General features: G+C 39.7%; 1 protein-coding gene across 3 annotated transcripts in view; it reads right to left on the bottom strand.

The window, feature by feature from the left end:
- ESR1 (estrogen receptor 1) overlaps positions 1-24965 on the bottom strand; it is a 245118-nt gene that overhangs the window by 49611 nt on the left and 170542 nt on the right. For all 3 annotated transcript variants that reach the window (XM_004673938.1, XM_004673936.2, XM_004673937.2), the window contains one exon: positions 13848-13986. In XM_004673938.1, the coding sequence (XP_004673995.1) occupies positions 13848-13986 (139 nt within the window). The remainder of the gene's footprint in view (positions 1-13847; positions 13987-24965) is intronic.

The raw sequence follows: 24965 nt of genomic DNA, 5'->3' as shown, positions 1-24965 counted from the left end.
CAAAACACAACATAGAATTGGTTGATACTATAAAATATTTTGTAATTTAATTTATATGTAATTATAAATTAAAGTGTATACATAACACATTCCAGTAAAGAATTAAAGTGTATTTTTGAAGTCCCAGATTGTGAAACAGAGTACTTCCAAGAATGGATGATGTTATGTTTTAAAATCAATTTTGGTTCATATCTTTTGCAAATTTTTAGCAAAACATCTTGGCGTTTTTAAATCTATAAATCTTTTATAACTGCTGTGACAATTCAACTCTCCGAGGTTACTACTATCTGTAAAGCGATGAAAGCTATAGCTTAATATTTAAAAATGAATTTAAAATACTGGAGAAAATGACTAAAGTTTGAATGAGTTGCACATTTCAGAACTAGAATATTCAGAAATGGTAAGACCAAGCAAAACAACAACAACAAAACAAGAATTATATATTTGAGGAATAAATTTGAAAACAAAGGAAAAATATTCAGAAACAGACCGAATCTGATACAATAGCAAATAGACCCTAGAGACAGCAAGGAAATAAAAAAAGGAAAGTGAGAGAGTAAAGAAAAAGAATAAAAGAATTTAAGAGAAATCATAAATACAGAAGACAGGTAAAGTATAATTTTGTATCTGTGAATGGGTCTCCAAAGAAGCAAATTAGCAAGACTATAAACTAAGCGAGTCAAAAAGGAAGATTTCCATCCATGTATTCAAAAGACATGGCATATAATTATAGTGAATATAGAGATACACCCAATAAAATTATCATCATTTAAGTTAGTATTTAAAAAAAAAAAAAAAACATTTTGCTCATCAAGGCAAATGGCTCAAATCACTAATAAAGGAAAGAAAATCAGTCTGGTATATTCTTGATATTAGATTAGTAAATTCAGTTCAGGAAAATATGTAGGAAATGAATTTAAAACTATAACACAAAAACTATAATGCAAATAGAGACGAAGCAAATATATATAGCTATGCAGCATATAACAAACCATACATTTTCATTTTCATTAAGTAGAAATTACAGAACATAAAAAGAGCATGATATAAAGACAGATAATGTTTATCTGCCTTTATATCTTAGTAAGAGTAAATAAACTTTCAGAACTAATGAATATGGAACATTTAGAAACAATGAATTATATTAGGGTCCAAAGTTCCACAAATAATTGAAACAATATAGGCCATGGTCTCTGTTCCGAAATGACCCCTCCCCCTAAAAAAAAGTTTATTAATAGCAGAACACTAAAAAAGCCCTTCAAACCTGTAATTTAAACTGTTCAGTGGCCAACTCTTGAATGAAAGGGAAAAGTAAACTATAAAATCACTAAGTTTCAGAAAATAAACATAAAAACAAAAAACAGAATCTTTGAAGCTACTTTTAAAAAAATAGTGCTTTGAGAAATTTCTGAGCATGAATTACTTATATTACAAAATTAAAATAAATACCAACTGAAAAAATTAGAGTGTCTGCCAATTCAAAGTTAACTGACAGAAAGCAAAGGAATTATTTAGTAAACTAAAAGTACAAGTTAGAGAGTAGGAAGCCAGTAGAACTAATTTCAAAATGAAGCATGTTTTTGAGGAAAAGAATCAACAAATAGGAAAACCACTAGCTAGCCTGTGTTCCCTAAAAGAAGGATAATTATGTAAAATATGAGGTTTAAGTAACCATAAACCCAGAGGAAATTATTTTTTGATTATCAGAAACTACCTTGTTCAACTAAATGCTATACATTTGAAAACCAGTTTGAAATGAATAATTTTACCAAATTAAGTATCAAAACCCAATTAATATGGAATAAATAAAGTTTCTGGAGAGATGTCCTCTGAGGAAGGCACCAGGTCCAAATGATTTCCAAAGAGAATTCTACCAAAATTAGAAAATATAAAGCTCAAATAATCTGAGTGCTACATAAAATTTCCAGAGCATCAAAAAAGAAAAAAAAAAGAAAGAAAAATCCAAACTAGTTTCATGAAGCATGTGTTACACTGATTAACAAAATCTGTAAAATCTATACAAAGAGAAAATTTTACACCTAACATTCTAAATGCACTGATAAAAAATAGCAATAAAATTATTATTAATAAAAATAACTAACAGTACAGAAATCCATAAAAACTCCTGTAACATAAATATATAAGAACAAGAAAACAGTTTTCACTAGAGCTACTATTTTTAGAAGGTATTATTCAATGCAACTAGATCAGAAAATATATATTTAGAAGCTTAAGATAGAGAGGAAGAGGTAAAGCAATATTTACAACTGATATGATTGTATATTGGGAAGCCCCATGGAAATATTAAACAAAAATAACATGCAAATATTAACTATGTACAGCATTTAATGTGTCTATTTATATATCACATCTATAGTAACTAGGCATTACATCTATATTATACTTGAGGATACTTAAAAACACTTCTGAAAGACACACAAATTTAAACAAATCAAAAAGCACAGCTTATTTTGGATAAAGGTCAACATCATAAAGATGTTACTGCCTCATAAGCCAATCTATATTTTAAATGTTCCAAATAAAATTATCAATATTTTCTGTGGAGTTAATTCTAACCCCAGATAAAGAAACAAGAATCATTTATAAAACCTTGGAAAATCAATACCATTATTGAAGAGATACCATGACTACAACTAAAACACCACTTGCAGCTGCTTTAGATATTGATTCATAGATAAAATTTAGCAGAGAATTAAGATTTCCTAAAACACTTCATTTTATAAGGAAACTCAGTATATAATTAAGGACACATAAATTACTGGAGGAGACATTGTTTTTTAAATAAATGGTATTGGGATGACTGAAAAGCTGTGAAAGTGCAGCTTTATTTCACATTATCTACCAGGATAAATTCCAAGTGCAACTAGGATATAAAACTAAAGTACTAGAAGCAATCAAAAATGAATAAAGTTATAATTTGGATACAGGAAAACCCATCCAGTAGAATAAAATATTAATATATTTCTGCTATAAAACCTAATTTGCAAAGATTTTTTGCAAGGCAAAATCCCCTTCTAAACAGTTTAAAGGCAAATGAGAAGTTATGAAAAGATACTGGCAACTTATATTGAGAAAAGTTTGTCTGTTTCTCACATGTACAGAACTTGTAAAAATCAAGGGGGAGTGAAATTGAACAGTGGACAGGAAATATATAAACACAACTCACAGAAGAAATGAAAGTGAACATTAAAAGACTCAGTTTCATTCAGAAATAAAAGGAAATGTAAGTAAAGCCATTCTCAGATATTTCTGCCAAGCAGATTGACAAACACCAAAAGTTTGACAACATATTTTGTTCAGGAAGTTGTGAGGAGACAGACCCTTTTCTACATGGCATGTGTCTAAGCACACTGACATGACATCATCAGTACATTGTCTGGTATCTAGCAAAAGTATGTGTGAACGGACCTTTTAATCTAGTAATCCTACATCTGGAAGACTGTCATGACAGAGGGAGAAAAATACAAAAATGACTTAGTCATAAAGTTATATAATGTGACCTTGTTGCTGTTGATAGTGCATGGTTGGAAAAAACCTACATGTCCATAGAAAAGGGATTCCAAACAGTAGAACATAAAATAAGCCTGAAAAGGAATAGAGAAGATCTTTATACATATACATGTAGTCAACTCCAATGCAACATGAACGATATTGTATATAATGTCACATTTGTATATGGGGTGAGATAGAATTACCCACAAACCCACAGTCTAGTTATAATTATAGGCACCTCCTTCCACTTATTTCAAATTTGCCATTAAAGGAGGCATCCAGTGAAGAGGATACCTATAAAAGTGAGCCTCCTTATAACGTTATATACCTGGTCATAAAGTTTTGATTTGGGAAACAAATAATGAGTTATTCAAAGAATGGAATGGAATGTAGAAAGGAAAGCATGGAGAAATTAACGATGCTTACACCACATCAAGTTCATGACCTAACCCGAGAGAAAAGGGTTATTTCAAGTATTTGTAGATCACAAAAATTTGCCTTTCCATTCTCAATGGAACATAATCAAAAGGCAAAGAAGTTTACATCTACCCTGAATGATCTAACTGCTACCAGAAAAACCTGGCATTACTATTTTTAAATTATTTTTATATACTGTCAGATAATCCAATGACCAGTTACATACATGTTGTTAGGAACCAAGATTTGAATTGGAAACATCATTAGAAAGCAACTTCAGTCACCAAGATCACGGCTCTCAAACCCTTCACCCTTGCACTGAACGAGCATTCACTCAGGCTCTGCTCTGTGAGGCTGAAGTGGATCCAGCCACAGGCTCAGCTGTGCACACTATGAATTTGTCCTTATCAAAAACAGAGATAGGTGAGAAGTCCTTTTTCTCTTTTTAATTAGGAACATGTCAATTCTCCTTATCATCTTAAGATATTTGTTGTGTCCTGTTTTCAGACCACGAAGTCATAAAGGATCTCAGAATCGCCGCCAATGGAAAGCGGTACATTTGTATAGGTTACAAAAACCAGTCAGCTGTTGTGGTATAAAAACCGAAGGAAACACTGCTGCTGTGCTGTCTTTACCTCTTTCCCATTCGATAAAATAAAAACAAAGGCAAAATAACAATCAAAGATACATAATGACTTAAAACTGCCTCTAGATCAGAAAAGAAATGTTATCCTTATTCTCTGGATTAGGACCCCACAGCTAAAATATCAGCTTATAGACTATAAAGATGGGTAACTATGACACTAGTAATAAAGACAATTACAACTTTTACAGGAAGCAGAAATAAGCATTTCTTCATTTACTTTGACTTTTATCCACTCGCCTAACTAAGACTTGCTGTCACAGGCAAATATTCAAGCAGTGCTAATACTCTGCCGTAAATAATATTTCAAAGATAAGGAAGCTGTGGGCATTTACTGCCAACCCTGCTGTTGCTCTTCATCCCTCCTGGCCTAACAGGCCAATGTAGAGAAGATCGTGAAGGGTTATTGATATTAGAGTATTTAGGCAGGATGAGTGTGTGTTGAGCATAGGGCAAACTAATCTGCATAGAAATGCCAAGGATGAATCAGTGTGTATTTGCAAGTGCAAACCAAAGACTGATTTTCACTCAGAATTCATTGCCATTAGCATGTGACGGAGGAAGAAAAGACTAACCTAGACCGAAGGACAGTGGAGTACAGTCTAATGATAATGTCTTGTTTGGTTCCCACTCACTCATATGCTAATATGGCTGCACAGTAAACTCCCCGTGTTAAGTCCTTCTCTGACACAACTATTTTTTCATATGGCCCAGTATCATGCAGAACCCTATGGCTATGGTGTTGCTGAAAAATATCTACCGAGTTGACCTAAACAGAATCCTAACACAGTCGGCCACAACTCCTTGTTTAAGTTGAATGGCCTTCGTGAAAACTAACAAGGGTCTTTCTAATGTCACCTGCAGAGAGATAGATGTGACCAAAGCAGATCTGAGAAGTGGTTTACTTGATCATCCTGGTGTAGCATGGTGACTTAAACGATTTTAAGATATTTTAGAACTAAACCATCAAAATTATTTTCATTACATTTTAAATCAATTAAGTTGATGTTTAATTGTTGATAATAAAGGGCAAATACAAAAATAATGTGACATGTAAAAATGTCAAAAAACTTAAATTAACCTCCTACACAGGATTAATTTGATTGTAATTATGACTTTTTCCTCTAGAGCTATTTTGCATTGAGTAAATACTGTTCACAGGCTTATTGCGCTTAAAGAATTAAGAACTTGTGACTTTAGGCAGCCTTATAAACAAGCTTTATAACAAGCTTTATAAAATAGAGTACTTAATTGCACTTGTTTTTAAGGAGAAAATTTGGCTTGAACGTTTCATTTTTTTCCCCCCTTTTCAGTAGACTCCTACAAGCATTGTTACGGTTGTCTTATTGATCACACTGACTTCTCTGCAATTCTACTGTGTGTCTATGTTCGGCCATGTCTTCCTTCTTTCAGTCGCAGTTTTTCTCCTCTCCAATTTACTTTCACATTGTTGGGATTTGTCAGGGCACTAACCTAAAGAATTTTAAGAATCAATCAGTTGGCATCTGCCATTAAATAATTCAGGGCTTGGATCTGGAAAGCACCAGCAGATCCAGAGCAGGAAATTTGCTAGCAAAATTCTTTGTTGCCTGTACCGTCATACAGGAATGAGATCTAGCAGAAGACAACCCAGCACGGATCTGTCCACACTAACGAAGTTAAATAAATGTTGGTGGTGGCTTTATCTTATCTTCCTGCACTCCACTGCATATGGTAGAGTGAAAAAGACTATCCACAAGATCCTTGAGAGGCGTGCAAACTAATGTACTTCTTGAATGTCATGAAGGGAAGCCAGCAAAGTCACAGAGTGCTGTGGGGTCGCTTGCCCAGGACTGCCTGTGCTGGTACCTCAGCCCTCACTTCCTGTGCCACCTGCTCCCTCAGCGACTCCAATGCTCTCCTTTCGGTGTACTGCACATTTGTCAGAGCAGAGTATTCTGGAAAAGGAGCATGAAGGACAGTCCTTCTCATTATGTTTAAGAGCCTGTAGATGCATTTCATTCTGACTCCATCAACTTATTTTAGAACTTGCTTCTCTTCAAGTAAAACAACCTGGAAGATTTAGGTCAATTGTTAAATGGAGGTTGGGGTGGGAAGGCAATGAACACGTTGCTGGAAGCATTCTTTGATTTGAATGTTTTGATTTGCATGTTTTTCCCTGAAATAGTTGCAAAAAAATAATCTAAATTCAGAATGCTCTTGCTTCTAGAAAATGCCTTATTATCACTTAAAATGAATTTATCATCTAAAAACAGTTGGCTCATTAGCAGAAGAGGCAAAATGTTCTCTCTAGAGCAGCAACCTGTTTTCTGTTAAAGGAGAGAACTCATTCTTACTTCATGCACACAAGTAAAAGAAATTTCATCATCCAGCACAATTTCCTACAGGCAGCGTCCCCCAGCCCCCACCACCCATCCCATGTGGGATCAAGAGGAAGACAGAGACCAACAACCCTCTGGCCAGATGCTTAAAAGAATATTATGTTGTCAAACCAAGCCCTGTTTTTCAAGTGGATGGATAGGTTTTTCTGCGAGAGTGAGTACATGTTCAAAGAGAGTGCTTTAGCTTCACTGAGAAATCCACACATATTTTTCAGAATTTGTTAGCATGAATGGTGCCTGCAAAACAGAATTAGACTCCTTGGAAACTGGGTAGTTTTGCTGAACAGGTTATTTACATGGCTTCCTCTACCATCACATCTGCCTCCCAGTGATGGTAAACTTTACTCCTGCAAAAACAGAACCCACAGGGAATGACAGCTTTTGAACATTTTTGTTTCTGTTTCCAGCCTATAATTTTCCATCATGTGCACTGAACTATATGAAGAGACACACTACTAGTAGATAGTGAGACCATATTTTGTATTCTGGTGCCAAACATACCAATGGATAAGGAAGTAATGCTAAGTAGGAAATGCATTTTCTCCATCTTCTAATGAATTTTCACAGGTATTCTTATTACCTTTAACTTTCCTCTTATAAAATGTACTCTCTCTCGGCCCTCCCTGGTGGTGCAGTGGGTTAAAGCACAGTACTAAGAAGCTAAAGCCACTTCAGCATGAGTTCGATTCCCACCTGCCCAGGAGGTGACCACATGGCGTGGCAGACCCCTCCTGACCCTCCCGCTGCTCCCCTCAGCAGTGTACTTTGTCGATCTGCCTGTTCTGCTCCCCACTCTGTCTCTGGTGAAGCCTCTCATCACCCCTGTGCCTCTGGCCTGTACCCCAATTCTGTATGCACAAATAAATAAATCTTTTTAAAAAATGCACTCTCTCTCTCAAATACATGACTAGGTTCTTTATATTTATAATAACCTTTACTTATTGGTCACAGGAAGGTATGATAGCATTGCATGCTAGGAATGCATGCAGCAAGACCTGAAAATTTATGGGTTAGGCAAAGCATACCAGGATAAAATTAACCTTCAAGCATCTGACTACCAGGAAAGTTATAAACTACTGGAATCAAGGTATCAGTGGTTGTCATCAAGGAGTAAATCAAGCAACAACTCTTTAAATGAAAACAAGACAGGAAATATGACCTCTCCTCACAAAGTGGTATGGCAACTCGGCCAATTTTTATATTTCTACCATCACTTAAACCCCACTTGCCAATGCTAACATTTAAGTAATTACAAGGAAAGTCTGGGGTAAACTGTATCCTCCTTTCGGATATTGATTTTGGCTTGAAAAGCACAGTTGCCTGGATTTGAAGGAAGGTTTGAGAGAACAGGATGTCATTATAATCTCTGATAAACACATCTTTAGTTGACAACACCGGGAATCCATGGGTGACTAACATCCCTGGTGATCCATGGGTGATGAGCAACACCAGCAGCCCATGGGTGACAGTCCTATCTGGGACATCTGGATTTCTTTTTTCCCTATTTCTTATATAAGGCAAATAGCAATAGCGCCAACACTTTTCAAAGGTAGTGTCACTAATTTTGAGATACAATACAAATGAAGTTAATATTTGTCTTCTTTGTCCAAGTCTTTAAACGGTTTGCGTTGAAGCCTGTGGATTTTAACATTTTATTTCGAAAAATATTTACTATCAACAATAGGATGGGGAAAGAGTATAGGGAGATCAGATCGGGTGACTTAAGCTAATCAAAGAGATAAATGTTATCAAAGGGGTTGAGAATTGCAAGGCAAAAGTCTGAACTGTGCTCTCAGTTATCACTGAAAGGTCATCTTCCATACTGTAAACTAACTGCCCCTGAAAGGGTGGGTTTACTTCTTGACTTTTGATTCTATTCCATTGATATGTGCATCTATTTTTATTCTACTACCATGCTGTTTTAACTACTTTTGCTTTGTACCACAATTTGAAGTCTGGGTGTATAAAATATTTTTTCTTTTTTATAAAGGATGCTTTAGCTACTTAGGGTCTTTTGTGAGTCCATAAAAATTTCAGTAATCATGGCTTTGTTTCTTTGAACAATGGGAAATCAGTACAGAGATGTTGGAAAGAAAGGCAAAAGCAAATGGAACTCCCATCCTGTAACTCAAAAGAAATATGATTAACATGAAAAGATATCTCACTAGGTGGGAGAAAATATTTGCTCCTCCTACACCCAACAAGGGGCTAATATCAAACTTTATGAAGAATTTATACAATTCAACAAGAAGTCAAATAAAGCAAAAAAATGGTCAGAAGAGAAAAACAGACATCTCTACAAAGAAGACATACAGATGGCCAACGGGCACATGAGAAAATGCTCATCATCACTTATCCCCAGGAAAATGCAAACCATAATGAGATACTATTTCACACCTCTGAGGAATACTTTATCAAAAGAGCCAGAAACAACAGGTGTTGTCCAGAGTGTGGGAAAAAGAAACCCCTGTCCACTATACGTGAGGATATGGACAGGTTCTGCCTCTATGGAAAGGGAGAGAAAATTTCTCAAAATACTAAAAATAGATCTACCATATGTCCATCAATCCCTCTCCTAAGTGTCTTAGGAGAGGGATTGATGGACATATGGTAGATCTATTTAGTTGGTAGCTACCCAACTAATACAACATTTGTAGGGCTATCTAATCACTGTGATGCTCACAGAAGCCTAATTTACAACGAGCGAATTATGGAAACAACTAGTATGCCCACTAGCAGATGAGGGGATAAAGAAAACGAAGATAAGGGAATATTAGTCCTAGGTCCATGTTAAGTATTAGAAAAGGAATTAGATATCTGTATAATCATCAACATGTACCTACATATTCATAAGTGCATTACCTTTAAGACTTTATTGGATAGTGGATCTAGACATGGGAAAACATAAGATCCTTTGCTTACAACCTTTGGAATTTAAAAGTTGCATAACCAAAAATTTGGAATTAGGTTGTATAAACAGAAGCGCAGTCGTAAGCAGATGCGCTTAGTAGAATGAACCCTTCTAAAATAGAAGGGGGTTAACTTCTGCAACATCTGTCCAGGCGCAATCCAAGAATTGACAAGTAACAGTGAACAAGAAATGCATGAGTTTTTCTAGTTTTATGTGCTTTTCTAATTCCTTACTTGGACCACAATATTATGACTGAACAAGAGACATGACCGTCAGATAAGTTATAAACCAGGGGTGACTTGGATCAATGCAACTAACAAACATTAATTGGGAGTCATGGAAGACTCTGTACATTGGCAGCAGCAAAGAGATGAACAAGATCTGGTTCCTGCCCACAGGAAGTTTATGAACCAGCAGGGGAGATAACACATATGATCACAGCAAGCATCTGGCGGGAATGTCTGAGAAGTGAACACAAACCCAGCACAGACGCAGGCGACAGAAAGGCTCCTCGCCCCCAGATCCCAAAGATGAGAGAAAGGTTTCATGGAAGAATGACATCTGAAGTAAGCCTAAGAGCATGCAGGTAGCAAACTCTGACAAATCTAGAGGGCCTTTCTGGAAAGGAAAGAGCTGCAGCGTGAAGTCACTTTCTTGGGCTGAGTTCAGCGCCTGGCAGAAGGGCTTGCCTTCCGCAGCGCCCCCTCTTACTCCTGTGCACTGGTCTCCTCACCACATCACCCAGCAGCTCTGCATGCTGCTTATGCTTGTGCCATTGGCAATAGGGCCCTTGGGTAAGGACAGAAATCCAGGTAGAGCCTTCTGCAGAGACGAGAGAGCCAGTGAAAGCTGAGTCTGAAAGCATCAGAAGGACTGATGGAAAGAGGGAGGCCACAAAGAAAAGAAAGACCGCAGAAGAGAGCAAGACCTGTTCCCGGGCGACAAGGCCCTGTACCAGAGCAGAGGAGGGGGAGAGACACGTGGGCTCCAGAAGAAGTTCTGAAATTACTGGATAGTTAACTGGATCCTCTGGTGAGGGAGGAAACAGACCATGGGAAACTTAAACTTTAGAGCTTCCTTTTCAATTCTTTAATTAGAACTTTTTTTTTTTAAAGATTTATTTATTTATTCATACAGAACTGGGGTACAGGCCAGAGATGCGGAGGGTGAGAGGATTCACCAGAGACAGAGTGGGGAGCAGAACAGGCAGATCGACGAAGTACACTGCTGAGGGGAGCAGCGGGCGGGTCAGGAGAGGTCTGCCACGCCATGTGGTCACCTCCGGGGCAGGCGGGAATCGAACTCATGCGGAAGCGGCTTTAGATTCTCAGTGCTGTGCTTTAACCCGCTGCGCCACCAGGGAGGGCCAATTAGAACTTTTTTTTTTTTAATTTAAATTTATTTTTATTTATTTATTTATTTTTACATCATTCTTCATTTTGTGCATTTTTCTCATCTCGGTTGTAATCTCCATGGACTTTCCACCAATTCACCTGCATGCCTCTAAGTGAGTGTTGGCAACATTTACATAGAGAACAAAAGGAACAAACCTTGAGGAAGATGACCTACTCAGGGAGAGAAGCTCAGAAGAGTAATTACAGGACATACAGGCTGGAGAGTGGAGTAGCTGCAATCAGAGATAAAGGCAACAACCTCTCCTTCCCACCAGAGAGGACGTTTAGCAATGTCTTGATACATCTGGGCTTTAATCACAGGAGTAAGGGCGCTGTGAGCTCGAGAGACGCTGTCAAACATCTAAAACGCACAGGACAGACCCTCACAATAAAGAATGACCCAGCCAAAGACATAAGCAGTGCAGAAGGTGAGAAATCTTGGTCAGCGGCTTCAGTGCGAGTTTGATCCTTAATCTCAAAGCTGACCCACATGACACGGTAGACCTCTCCTGACACGCCCGCTGCTCCACTCAGCAGTAGACTTTGTCAGTCAGCCTGTTCTGCTCTTCACTCTGTTTCTGGTGAATCCTCTCACCGCCCCTGCACCACTGGCCTGTACCCCAGTTCTGTATGCACAAATAAATAAAATCTTTTTTTTAAAAAACGCAGAAGATGAGCACTTCAAGTCACTCATTGTGCATGAGTGGTTTGGAGCAAATTAACCATAATGAAAGTGTGGGGAAAGAAAGAGAAGTAGGTGGCTGATAAGATCCTAGGCAACACTACAATGCTGGCAAAATGGGTTCACTAGGTGAGGAAATGTCACTGGCCTTTCAAATGCAGGATGCAGTGGCTGGAGGTGCTTTGAGGGCGTGTTCCAGAAGGCAGGTGTGAATGAGGTGGTAAACCATAGTCCAGATGTGCTCAGGTGTGACCATCCAACACCCTCAATGAAAACACAGCCTGCAGTGAGAGTTCTACTTACAAATTTGTTAAAATGTGGCCATGGGATCACACTGCTACAACACAAGAAAAAATGTTTTAGTGAGATTGGTGCAAAGAACAGAAAAGAGGAAAGTAAAGAAAAACAGGAGGGAAGAGGAGAAAATGACAAGAGAGACAAGGAAAGGAAGGGAAAGGAAAGGGCACCATAGAAGCATCTAGAAAGTTGACAGAATACATGTGAGTGTGATTCTAAGGCAGAAGATGAGAGGTCATCATCCATGATCTTGGGGGACTGTGATTAGGGAATAAATAGCCCTGACCGCAACCTCTGCTTCTTGCACAGAACCATCACTGTTTTCCAAACACTGGATTAACACAAAACGACAGCAGTAACCACTGCATGTACAGTTCTCCAGTACATAAAGAAATTTTGCTGGAATTCTGCTCCAGGGGGCTTGGCAGGTGTGGGGAGGCAAGACAGGACATGTGGCAACTCGAAGCGGAGGGAGGTGTGAGGACGCATCGCGGGCGACCTGGGAGCCTTGGGCTGCTGAGCAGAGGCAAAAGAAGTTTGCAAGAGACAATTAGAAGATGGTTCTTTTCCATTCCAAGAGTCATGTAGCCCACAAAGACAAGATACAGCTGGAAACAAGGGTGACAGCAGTCGACCAAAAGGAGGCATTGCGAACAGGGAAGAGCATGGCCAGGAAAGAGTGTGAGTAGGAAAGGTGTGTCTCGCACACAGGACAGGAAGCCGTGCGAGTGTGCCCAGGCCAGCAAGAGCTTCAGCTCCATCCCGGCTCCACCATTATCTAGCTAGTCCCATGCTCTTTGCAAACAGCAGAATTTTCTGAAATTAGCTTCCTTTGATAAAGTCTAAACTATACGCTTCCTGGGAGAGCTGTGTGATTAAATGAGATCGTGCATTTTAAGCGTTTCACACAGCAGCTGCTGCTGGGTGGGAGTCAGTTGGTGGTAGCTGCTGTTGAATATTGTGGAAGCCCTATCCCAAGCAAGGACTGAAAGAGGAAGAAGAAAGCTGCATTCCAAGTCCACCCAAATATAATAAGCTAAATAAGGTAACATATTTGAAAATTGAAATCTTCATTGTCTAAATTAAGCAAGTAGCTTGTCAGCAGTCTTAGAGCTGGAAGTGGTTTTCAGAAGGCTGGTCAAATTTCCTCATTTACTGATGACAAGCCTATTTTGTTTGGGATGCACTTGGACCCAAAAAAGATTTTAACTAAATCAAAGTGATTCATTATTTTATTTCTATAGAATACAAGAGGAAGAGGAAGTTGGAAATGACAGTTGATAACTGCACACAAACACAGACATATGTATATGTGCACATACATAAATATATGTATAATACACACATATATACACATATTCAGAATTCAATGACTGAATGACTGCTCTCAGCAACTATGTACCCAGAATATAAGTCTGGATGAGCAGGTAAATGATATGCGTATGAAAATGTGAGCTAAGCAGTCTAGCAGAAAGTTATCCTATGACCCCCGCATTCATTCATTTGTGAAATATCTGATAAAGATGGTGGAAGCTTCACAGAGCGCCTCAGGAATAAATGAGTGATTAAAAATGAGGAACTTCCCCCAAGCTACAGTCAGATCACTCACCTGTCCAGCAGCAAATTTGGCGCGAATAGGAGCTTCCCAGGGTGCTCCATGGAACGCCAGACCAGACCAATCATGAGGATCTCCAGCCAGGCACATTCCAGAAGGTGGACCTGGTCATGGAGGGTCAAATCCACAAAGCCTGCAACAAGACAAGAGACACCCTGCTGATTTAATATCGAAGTATTCATTACTGTGAAGTGAATGCGACCACGGGTTGGAACTGGTAGGTCTGTTTTCTAATAGACACAATGACGTTTATGTAACAGAAGCAATCTTCTCTAAGCAGTCTTCTCTAAGCCTGGCATAGCAGTGAATTCTGATGCGGCATTAAGTCCCTTAATGCCTGAGTGTCACATCTACAGAAACTCACTAACTCATACAACCAACTCATTTGAGTGCGGTACTTATGTACTTAATGCTCAAACTTGTATGCTTTCCACTTAGATATTCCTAAGGGCCCTATATGACCATTGCTATCATTTATTTTAATTGAAGATACTAAGGTGCAAAACATGAATAGGAATTGAAAAGTAATTGGAATATAGGCAGGACTGAAGTCACTAGATTTCTGTTTTACTTCATGAAGTCATGCTTTTTTTCACATCATGTAAAAAAAAGTGATACAATAGCATCTGTGAATAGCTCATTTGAGGGAGAATGAGCTTAGACGAATAATGATGATGTTATGACTGTTTCTGGTAATAAACACTAAAGAGTGTCCTTATTTTCTAAAGTCTTATTTGGGATAGCAAAGCTTTTTCTAATGTCACTGATAATGTAGCAGGTGCCTAATAATACTAATAGAGAGGAGAAGGAAGAAGAAGTGGGTGGGGTGAGGAGGAGGAGGGGAAGGAGAAAGAGGAGTGAGAAGAGTGGGGGAATGGGAGTATAGGGAAGGGAGTGGGAGAAAGAGGAAGAGAAGGAAAAAAGGGAGAGCAAGAAGAATGATTCATCGCATCCACACTGTGAAATAGAAACAATGCTAAGTGACACCGGTACACAATTAATTCATCTTTGTTAGTACAGTAGCACTAAGAAGTAGGAACAGTTGGGGATTTCATTTTCCAGATAAGAAACAGGTGTTCAGACAGCTGATGTATTTGGTAAGGTCAGAAACGGGAACATACTCTCCAGGGCCTGCGCCCTTGACCATAGTCACCATTCCCTCTTATGAGCAGCAAATGTTTCAGAATTTGGATCAAGTGACTCCCGCGGCACAGGATAGAGATGCCGCAGCAACAGGAGCATCACAGAACCAAGAGAGCCATCGAGGCTGCTGCTTTCTAGATTAGGTCCCAGTTCTTTTGCTGACAGCCAATTACACTCTGCCGCTCATTCTCTACCCTCAATCCTCCATTCTTCCTTATCTCTGGGTCCTGGCTCCAGAAACCCCATTTTCCTCCTTTTCTTGGCTTTCTCTCACTAATATGCTGTTGTCGGCTACTTATACTTGTATGTAATTTTACTTCCTTGAGTAGTCAAGTCTGATGTTCCCCTATTTGATTTCTGTATTCGTGGAGGTCTTGGAATGATCACAGGACCAGTATTAAATAACTAGAAACTTTAATCACATCCTACACACTTAGATACCATTCTTTAAGTATCATTACCACCAAATATCTGATGAGAACAGAGAGAACCCAAGCTGGAGGACCTCAGACTCTGTGCCCCCTTGGCGAGCTTCCCCAAGTCAACTGGGCACCCTCATCAATTTTCTTTGACGTAATGTTAACATTCCCCTTCCTTTCCATGAATCCGCCATTCCGATATTAATTTAGTTTTCCAGGGTCTCTCACCTTTTTGTTTAGATGACTGAGATTCAAGCAGGTGTTGCAGTCATCACACTACCACTGTACTTGTAACTTGCAGCTCCCTCACGACTGAGGATGTTGAGCATCTTTCACACACCTCTAACAGATAATTATCCTATCCCATATCCATGTCAAATACGCATGTGTCTATAAGTTCTGCTAGATTGTGTCCTCATTTAAAGCATAGATATGTGACTCCATCAGCACCTGCTTTGGAAAAGTTCAAATTCACTGTACTTTTGCTCTGTCCCTCAGCCATGCCAAGCCTCATATCAGTGTAGCTTTGCTTGAGCCAGTGTCTTCCTGTCGCCAAGAGCGGGTTTCACCCAGATAAAGCAGGACTTTCAGTTGGAGAGATAGTGGGCATCTTTATTCATAAGAAAAGCAAAAAGAATTTTTAAAACAGTGATTGGATTTTAGGCATCTCTACAACCTGCAGCTGTTAACCAAATGAGTTCATTGGGCAAAGTAGACTAACCTTGCTCTGGAAGAATCACTGCCTGCAAGAGCAGGAAGGACCCTCCAGCAATACCCAATCCCCGATGGGGAAAAAAAAAAAAATCCAGAGAGCAGTGCTTAAATAAACCCTACAAGGGAAGTTTTATGCCTCTAAGTTTTCACGTCATTCTTTTGTATGAAGTCTCATAATAGCAATATAAATTTATACTGTAAATTAAACTCACTTTCAAAAATAATATTCAAAAGTGAGGTTTTCTCTCTTCTCATCCCCTGTCTTACATGGAAACTATAGTCAACTGATAATGTCACCTATAAGGAAACCTACACCAGGCTCTTTAACACTCTCCAGAAACCTGGAACAACCACCGGGAATGAACTCAAAATATCTGGCAAAATAACTGAAGCTGGGACCTCCCTGGTGGCACAGTGGTTAAAGTCAGCACTATCAAGCTATCATCAGCTTCTGCAGCATTAGCTTGATCCCTAGCCAGGGACCCGACCCATAGGTCCCGTCCCGCTCTCTGCTCCCCTCAGCAGTGGATTTCAGTAGACACACCTGTTCTATTTCCCACTCTGTCTCCAGTGAGTCCTCTCAATAACCACACCCCCTTTCTGGCCTATACCTCGGCTACTGTATGCATAACTAAATAAAATATATCTTTACAAACAGAGAACTGAAGCTGCCCATGTACCTGATCAATTTCAGAAAGCCAGCAGAGCTCTATCTGGCAGCAATCTTACATATTAGTGTTATTTAAGGCTGACAATTTCAGTGGTCTTGAGTCCTAAGGAGCTCACCGTAACTGCCAATGCCACACAAGTCAGGTGATTATGAAATCTGTCTGAAGTATGTTTGTTAGTAATGTTTTCAGTCTTAGTCCAGTAAAATTTCTGGGTCCTTTGTGGAAAACAATGTAGCACTCTCTCTCTCAAAAAAAAAAAAAATCCCTCTATTCAGTGTTCAGCGCTCTTTCCCATCTTCGCACAGCCTGGCATTATAATACTCTTGAGCAATATCCCTGCCTGCTAGTTCCTGGGAAAGGGCTGAAAAGATGCAGAGAAGATGACAATTAACGTCCTCAAAGAACATGAGAAAAGGGAGATGACTTCCTCTTGAAAGAAGTTACCAGACCCTTTCTTCTACTATATCTGTCTTGATACCATTCTGCCCATAGAGGAACTGAATGCCTTAGGGTATGTAATACCTGTTCATTAGTACTCATGGCTCATAACTAATGGAGAAAAATAATAAATCTCAAACAAAATTATATTGGGCCAACTATCTATACACATCAAGCATCAATCATTGACTAAATGTCCCTTTAAAAATCAACTTCAGGGACCTCCCTGGTGGTGCCATAGGTTAAAGCACAGCACTGAGAGGCTAAAGCCACTTCCACATGAGTTCGATCCTGCCTGCCCCAGAGGTGACCACATGGCGCAGCAGACCTCTCCTGACCTGCCCACTGCTCCCCTCAGCAGTGTACTTCATTAGTCAGCCTGTTCTGCTCCCCACTCTGTCTCTGGTGAGTCCTCTCACCGCCCCTGCACCTCTGGCCTATACCCCAGCTCTGTATGCATAAATAAATAAATCTTTTAAAAAATCAATTTCAGGCCCTCCCTGGTGGCGCAGCAGGTTGAAGCACAGCACTGAGAAGCTAAAGCCGTTTCCGCATGAGTTCGATCCCCGCCTGCCCCGGAGGTGACCACGTGGTGTGGCAGACCTCTCCTGACCGGCCCGCTGCTCCCCTCAGCAGTGTACTTCGTTGATCTGCATGCTCACCTCCCCACTCTGTCTCTGGTGAAGCTTCTCACCACCCCTGAGCCTCTGGCCTGTACCCCAGCTCTGTATGCACAAATAAATAAATCTTTAAAAAAAAATCAATTTCAACTGGAACTGTCCTGATAAGAGGTATTTGACACCCCTCACCACTTGCTAGCTACTCCCCTGGGATATGAGTACAAGCATCAGTGACAGAGATCCGTACAGGTGACACCAAGGTGACCAACATTGGCATCACATGGCAACTCCTAGTGTAGTGACATGACAGGGTGGTATCCAGAACCACTGAAACAGAATGCACAGCCCCAAATGAGCAACAGTAGTTTATTACATCAAATGTTCAGAAATCCCATTTTATAAAATAAAATTTTAAAAGAAAGCAAACCTGGGCTTTTTTTTTTTTTTCATAGTCCACATTCACAAGTCTAGTAACTGAGTCAGAGACAGGATGTAGTAGAATCGGAGAAGCATCTCAGTCCAGCTCGCCACCCGTCAAGGGCAGGGGTCTAATGAAATGCACAGAGGTGTCTTCACAAAGACCCCGCCCCGTGCATAGCCAGACTATCACCAAAAAGACATTCCCGTACTGTCCTCCCCTACAAAGTAACTGTCGTTCCTCCAGTATGGTTAACTTGGTCTTGACCTGAAAGGAGCTCCTGTGGGATTTACAGACCCCTTCCTGCACGCCCACAGAGAGCCACACATGGGCTTGTCTCATGCTGGCAAACGAGACTTAAAGCTGCCCCTCTCATCCTGGGGATAGCAAGGCTCTTAGAAATGATGCTGGAAAGTGTGCCGAGATCCTTGGATAAAAATGACTAATACACTGTGCCTGTTTGTGTAGCTGGCACTGCTAGAGATTAAGAGATAAATCTGAATAGCTCTTCAGCAGAGGCATGAGAACAATTAAAGGCTGCAGTAATTATGTTTCCTATTTCCACAGCTACAGTGTGCAACACTGCAAAGTGAAGTAGAAATTTTGCGAAGGAAAAAAAGTCACTTTTCCCCCAGGGAGTGCTATGGATAAAGCTAGAAGCCAGGTGGTTGGTTCCCTTAGCAAATCTACAGAAGGAAATAATGGTTTCCTGACCCTCAAAAAAATTCATCATGTTCTCAGACAGATGGTGACCCCGGTGTGCTCCGAAATGTCAAATTGTCTACAGCATTCTTTTTGTATTGCTTCACTCAGTGGAAGAAGATTTAAATAATTCACCTGTGTTCCCTTCATGCCAAAGACTCAGGTTAAAAAAAAAAAAAGGAGTAGAGGAAGTAATAAAATAAAATAAGAGAATCACCTGATGACCGTGGAAACTCTTCCCCATTTCTTCAAGTTTCCCATTTTGTCATTTTATTCTCCATAGATTAGAAACTGAAAGCCACACCATAGATCATGTACTCCATGATATAGCTTAACAGACCTTCCTACCTCCAAACACTAAGTTTAGATTCTTTTTATATGCATTCCCATTATAGAGAGATCCTTTAATACTCTCTTGTAGCAAGGCAAACACTGAACAATAATTTTAATGAGTTTAATACATTTACATAAATAATGTCATGCACCACTCAACAGATATATACCACTGTTAGAAAATAAAACATGGGCAACATGTACCATTGTTACAATAAAATAAACAGTAATAAGAATATTATCTAGAAATGTCTCAAACTCTCATGAGCCTTCCTCTTTGAGCCAGCCCTACATCACCACTGCTGTGTGTATCTATCCTGTTGTAATAAATGGAAGTACTTATTGAACACATGTACTCACACAACCCCCCAGACCCATACAATAACTACACAACCACCACACTAAATCTCTACCTCGCCAAAACCAAGCTCTGTCTTTCCCAGGTTACAACAGATAACCTGTCCTCAAGTCTAACGACTAAGAAGTTCCAAATCCCTCCCAAACCTATCGCCTCTTCCATGCCCAAGGACACACTCCCACCCACCCTCTGCAGAATAAGTATAGAAGTAATGACAGTGTGTGCAAAAGTTGAAAAGTCGAGTGGAACTGGCTTGAGATTGTCTGGTGGCCTCCAACTGGTTACGTAAACTCTCCGCAAGTTCCTGCGTGTGAGATGCAGATGGACTGACCATTTGGGGTTATGGTAAAAAACAGGGTGCTGATGATCAGAATACCAGAACCTCTGCTGAATGCAAACCTGTCTTCCTCCCTCCCTCATCCTAATAAGCCTGCACTTTCAGGGTGCACTATGTTTGCAAAGCACCCAGAGAAGAATGCCTTGGTCTAAAATACTTTAGAGTGAAACTTCAGGCTTTGGTCGGGCCCTTTGTGTATGCCTGTGGTCCTAATGCGTGCTTGGCTGTTTATTTTTATACAGGAAACCTAATAAAAAGGATAAAAGACTTCCTGGACTTCAAAGAACTTTTACAAAACAACATTTTCATCATTTAAAAGTAGGAGGAACAAGAGCATGTGGGTTATATTTCTCCTAAAATACATATGCAAAAACAAAGTGAGGCAAAAAAAGAAAAGTCGTTTGTGGTTTTATTGTGCACAAAGCACTTCAAGATGTAGCGCAAATCCAGAAAGCAGCTATCTTCGTCCACCCCAGTCTAAACGGCCAATGGCCTTCTGCTGAACTCATCACCTCTCACGCTGTCTGCTGCTCACTTGCCACGGGATCTAGAGACTGAATCTTCCCAGTGGTGACTATCTGCCTTGCAAATGAAAGCAGAGTTTTCATAGAAGACAGTAAGCAATAAAACCAGGGGTGAGTGAAGAACTGAATGTGAAAGATTGGCTAGTTTAAAACTTGTTACAATTAGCATTTGACAGCTAATTAATTTGAGTAGAAATTAATGAATTCAGTTCAGAGGTTTTAAAATAAAAGTATGACTTTTTAATATGAATGAACTATCATGGAGAACTATAGGTTCTTTGGCGGTGGGGAGGGTGTGGTACATCTGTGGAGGTATGAACCTGCTACCCCTACATTATATTCAGTATATTGGAAACCAATGTTACTACAATGAAAACATGATTAATTAATTACTTGTTCCTCAGACATCCCCCATTAATATGCTAAAAAGAAACAGATATGAGGATGAGATGATAATTATGATTGTCGCCACAAACACAAGTCTGGGGTATTTTCACTTCTTCCCCATTTTTTTTAAATGAAAGGAAACACCCAACAATAACTTTCTTAGGTGGACCTGAGGTGTTTTCCACATAGACCTCTGTCTGAAGTATAAATGAAATGGGGAAGATTGTCTTCCCACCTCTGTCTGAAGTATAAATGAAATGAGGACGACTGTCTTCCCTCTGAACAGGTTTGAGGTACAATGTGTGGCCAGTTTATAGTAGCCTTACTCAGTAAGAAAGGAAATCCAAGACAAAAGTAGCTTCAATTTTACTCAGGGTTGCTTGGTTCTAAACTCCGCCCTCTCCCACATCTCCCCCCAACTACACTCAAGGAAATTATGAGACATACCCACAAAAGTGTATAAAGATTCTTTCAGAATCTTCTAGCAGTTTTTCCCTGCTCTGAACATCAGCCTGTATTTATTGAACAGTCAGCTATATGCTTCTGGGTACATACTGTGTGTGAGAGAGTTTTGCAGGGATATTTTAATCCTCTACCAGCACTTGATCATATTTACATATCAAACTAACAGACATAAAAATGAGGGAAAATAAATTACCTCTGACACAGAATGGTAATTATAGAACTTCTCTGATTCTAAAGACAAATGGAGCCATATTGTAAAAGCTCCTCTGGATTTTAAGTCTAGAGTTAGCAACTGTAACACATGTGAAAGAGCTATGAAATAGGAAACAAGATGGAAATTAGTTTGACTTTAAATATGAACTTTATGAAATATGTTTCTTACCCTATATTTAGCTATTTACCACAAAAAGCTTAAATGACTAGACATGTGTTTTTCTATTTTCAAAGGCTGTATATACTGTAATTCTAATCCCAGCATGTACAAACTTGGGAAATGCTAAATATGTTCCTTTAAAAAATTAAATTCTCAGTTTCAGTAATAAATTTATAGGAGAAAATATCATTACATCTCTGAAAGGGGTGGATGAAGGTATTGGTCTTTGCTCCCCATGTAACCATTCATTTACTTGGTGAATTTCTCTCTATTTAGTGACAGAAAAGTTTTCTTCTCCTAAAGAATTGAGTTCCATTTTGTTGGAAAATAAGAAAAACAGAGTTTATTATAGACTGCATAAGCTCCCCGGTAGGAAGCACTGATCATCAGACAATGTTCCAAAGTAGGAACAATTTTACTTATTTCCTGGGAAAATTATGGCCTGACTCCTACCTTTTCAGATCTCACTTTTGACTAAACTCTTGCCTTTATTTCCCCTCTTCTCAGACTTTGTGAGGCAGATAAAGCAATGCTATTAAAATGTGCTTATTTGTTTACACACACACTTTCCTCCCCACTTAATAATAAGTATGTGATGAAAGACAAGGAAATAGGATAATAATTCATCTCAGAACTCTACCCCAAGAAGAAAAATAAGTCAATAAGTTTCAGATAAGGGGACCAAAGTTGGGTATCAAGAAAAAAAAAATGTCCCTCAGAGAAAACAAAGCAGATGGCAAATCTACCTTGTTCCCGACCCATCTGTATTACAGTCAGAGCCTTGGTTTATGAAGAGATGGTTGTCATGACAATAAGCATTTGAGGAGAGTTCTGGAGATGCTGATGGATTCAAGAGTGTCTCCAAGCTTCCTAATTTTCCAAACACACACAAAAATCACCCCCCCATCCACCAAATAAACAATCCTATTATTTCCTATATTAGCTGCAATTACTCCTTATTTATGTTATAAAATGTGACACTCATGTCCAAAATCCTCAGAGGGCCAGGACAGCACTTTCCTCTGATGCAGCAAAGCTTGGAGGTAAACTAGTCTTTTATTTTTATTCAGCACAGGCAACCGTATTAATGACAGCTTAATTTTTTTCTTATAGGCTCAGAAAGAAATCAATTTCAGCTTAAATGAGAAAGAGGAAGAAAGTAAAGAAATTATTTTCCAGTGTCTGAGCATAGACCACAAATGAAAGGAGAAAAAATTAATAAACTATAAAGTGAAGTACTTAAGCCTGTGCCTTGACATGCGGGACAGGAAGGCCCGCGATGGGAGCTATTCTGCGCTTCCTGATAAAGAGCATGCTCTGGCTACATTTGAAAAGTCAACAAGCACTTGTCCCTCAGAGCATACATTTTCCCCTGTCTCACTAGAAGCAGACCTACAGCCGCATTTCAACTACTATTGTCATCAGCCTGAATTTTCTGGATAACTGTATGCTCCCGGTAAACACTACAAATGTCATCAACACAAAGACTCTGAGGGAAGCAGACAATCTTCCCTTTAGAGCAAGTCCCTCAGACAAATGGACCATGATGATCTCCTCCTACCTTCCTTGACTCAAGCCCCTTAGTGAAGCCAAAATGAGGAGTATCTTATAGCTTTGGAGAGTATCCCCTGAAAACACACACACACACACAAACACACACATACACGCACAATTTGGAAACACCAGTTGTCATGACCGCAGGACATCTAGTTCTGGAGTCCATTAGGAGGGCTGTTTTCCCATTGTTTTACTTAAATTCAAAATGTTACAATGGGAATTTGACAAGTAACAGAACTGCTGAGTATTAAATCACACGAACACTTCCGCTGAAAAACCAGAGGTCAAAGTAGAGCGCCCCCTGCCGGGAAAGGACGAGACAATAATTCTGGGGTCAATAGTGGTCTGTGGGGCTCACAAGCAAGTTGGAGACTTACTCAGCAAAGGTTGGGCCCTCCCTTCAGATACTCTGCCTCCCACATTCCATCCACAAATCACCGCCGAAGAGAAGACAAACAAAAGGAAAAAGAAGGAATTATTTCAGCCTCCTCACCCCAGATGTGAACCGCTGATCTCTGAACCGTTCCTGCTGTTGTAGAGCGAGGCCACAGGGGATTTAGAGAGCCAGAAACTGTTTTCCTTGAACCGACAGAGTCATTTAGAGGCATGGGGGATCTTCCCAGGCCGTTAACCAATCACTCTCAAAATAACTAACCACTCTCAAAATAAAGTGGGTAGCTAAAAGAGTGAGTGTCTAAATGCAAATATCCTTCCAAGTCAAGATTGTTTCTTGCTGACTCAACACAGTCCCTGTATGGCACTGGGTTGAATCAGTAATGCCGACTTCAAGGATGGCAACAGAAACTCCAGCTTCCTAATACAAATCAGGAGCAACTACATGTAGGGTTGCATAACTGGGTGGCTTCAGAAAGGGAAAATTATAATTTTAGAAGCTGGAAGTCTGAAATCTGCATCAACAAAGCCAAGTAAGCTCACTCCCCTCCAGGCCCTCTCCATCGCTCTCTCCCTGTCTTCTCCCAAGTAAGAATCTGCATCTCATCCTTCTCTTAGCTTCTGGTGCTGCTGACCTGGCCACCAGTAGCATTGTTTGGCCTAAATATGTATCATTCTTGTCTCTCCCTCCATCATCATGCAGGACTCTCTCTGGGTTTCTATACCTCTTCTTTTTGGAAGGGAATCAGTCATACTGGAATAGGGCCACACTAATCAAGAATGACTTATTAATCAAGGATCTTCTCATTCTTGTGGTCGCTCTATGTGTGTAAGTGCCCATTTGCTTAGCAGTATATTTCCCACTAGATTAGAAACATAGTGAGCACAGGGGTTGACTATTTTTTCATGGTAATTCTGCATGCCCGTAGCATTTAATGCTGTGGCTACTTATAGAAAGACTCTTCATAGAGACTTGTCAAATGAATGTAAGTAAATGAACAAACTAAAGGTGAGTGTAGATGAATTTCCTCCTAGTGGTGGAAACAGAAGTATGAAGAACTCCCTATAAGAAAGTCTCTAGTTTCAGTCCCTGGTGGCACAATGGGTTAAAGCACCATATTATGAAGCTCTCGGAAGTCACTGCAGCATGAGTTTGATCCCCGGCCAGGGAGGCGACCCACATGGTGTGGCAGACCTCTTCTGACCCACCCACTGCTCCCCTCAGCAGTGTACTTTGTCAGTCAGCCTGTTCTGCTCCCC

Source organism: Condylura cristata, unplaced genomic scaffold (genome assembly GCF_000260355.1).
Source record: "Condylura cristata isolate star-nosed mole 26May11 unplaced genomic scaffold, ConCri1.0 scaffold00001, whole genome shotgun sequence".
NCBI lineage: Eukaryota > Metazoa > Chordata > Mammalia > Eulipotyphla > Talpidae > Condylura > Condylura cristata.
Note: the sequence above shows the minus strand (reverse complement) of the source record. Positions and strands in the feature narration are given on the sequence as shown.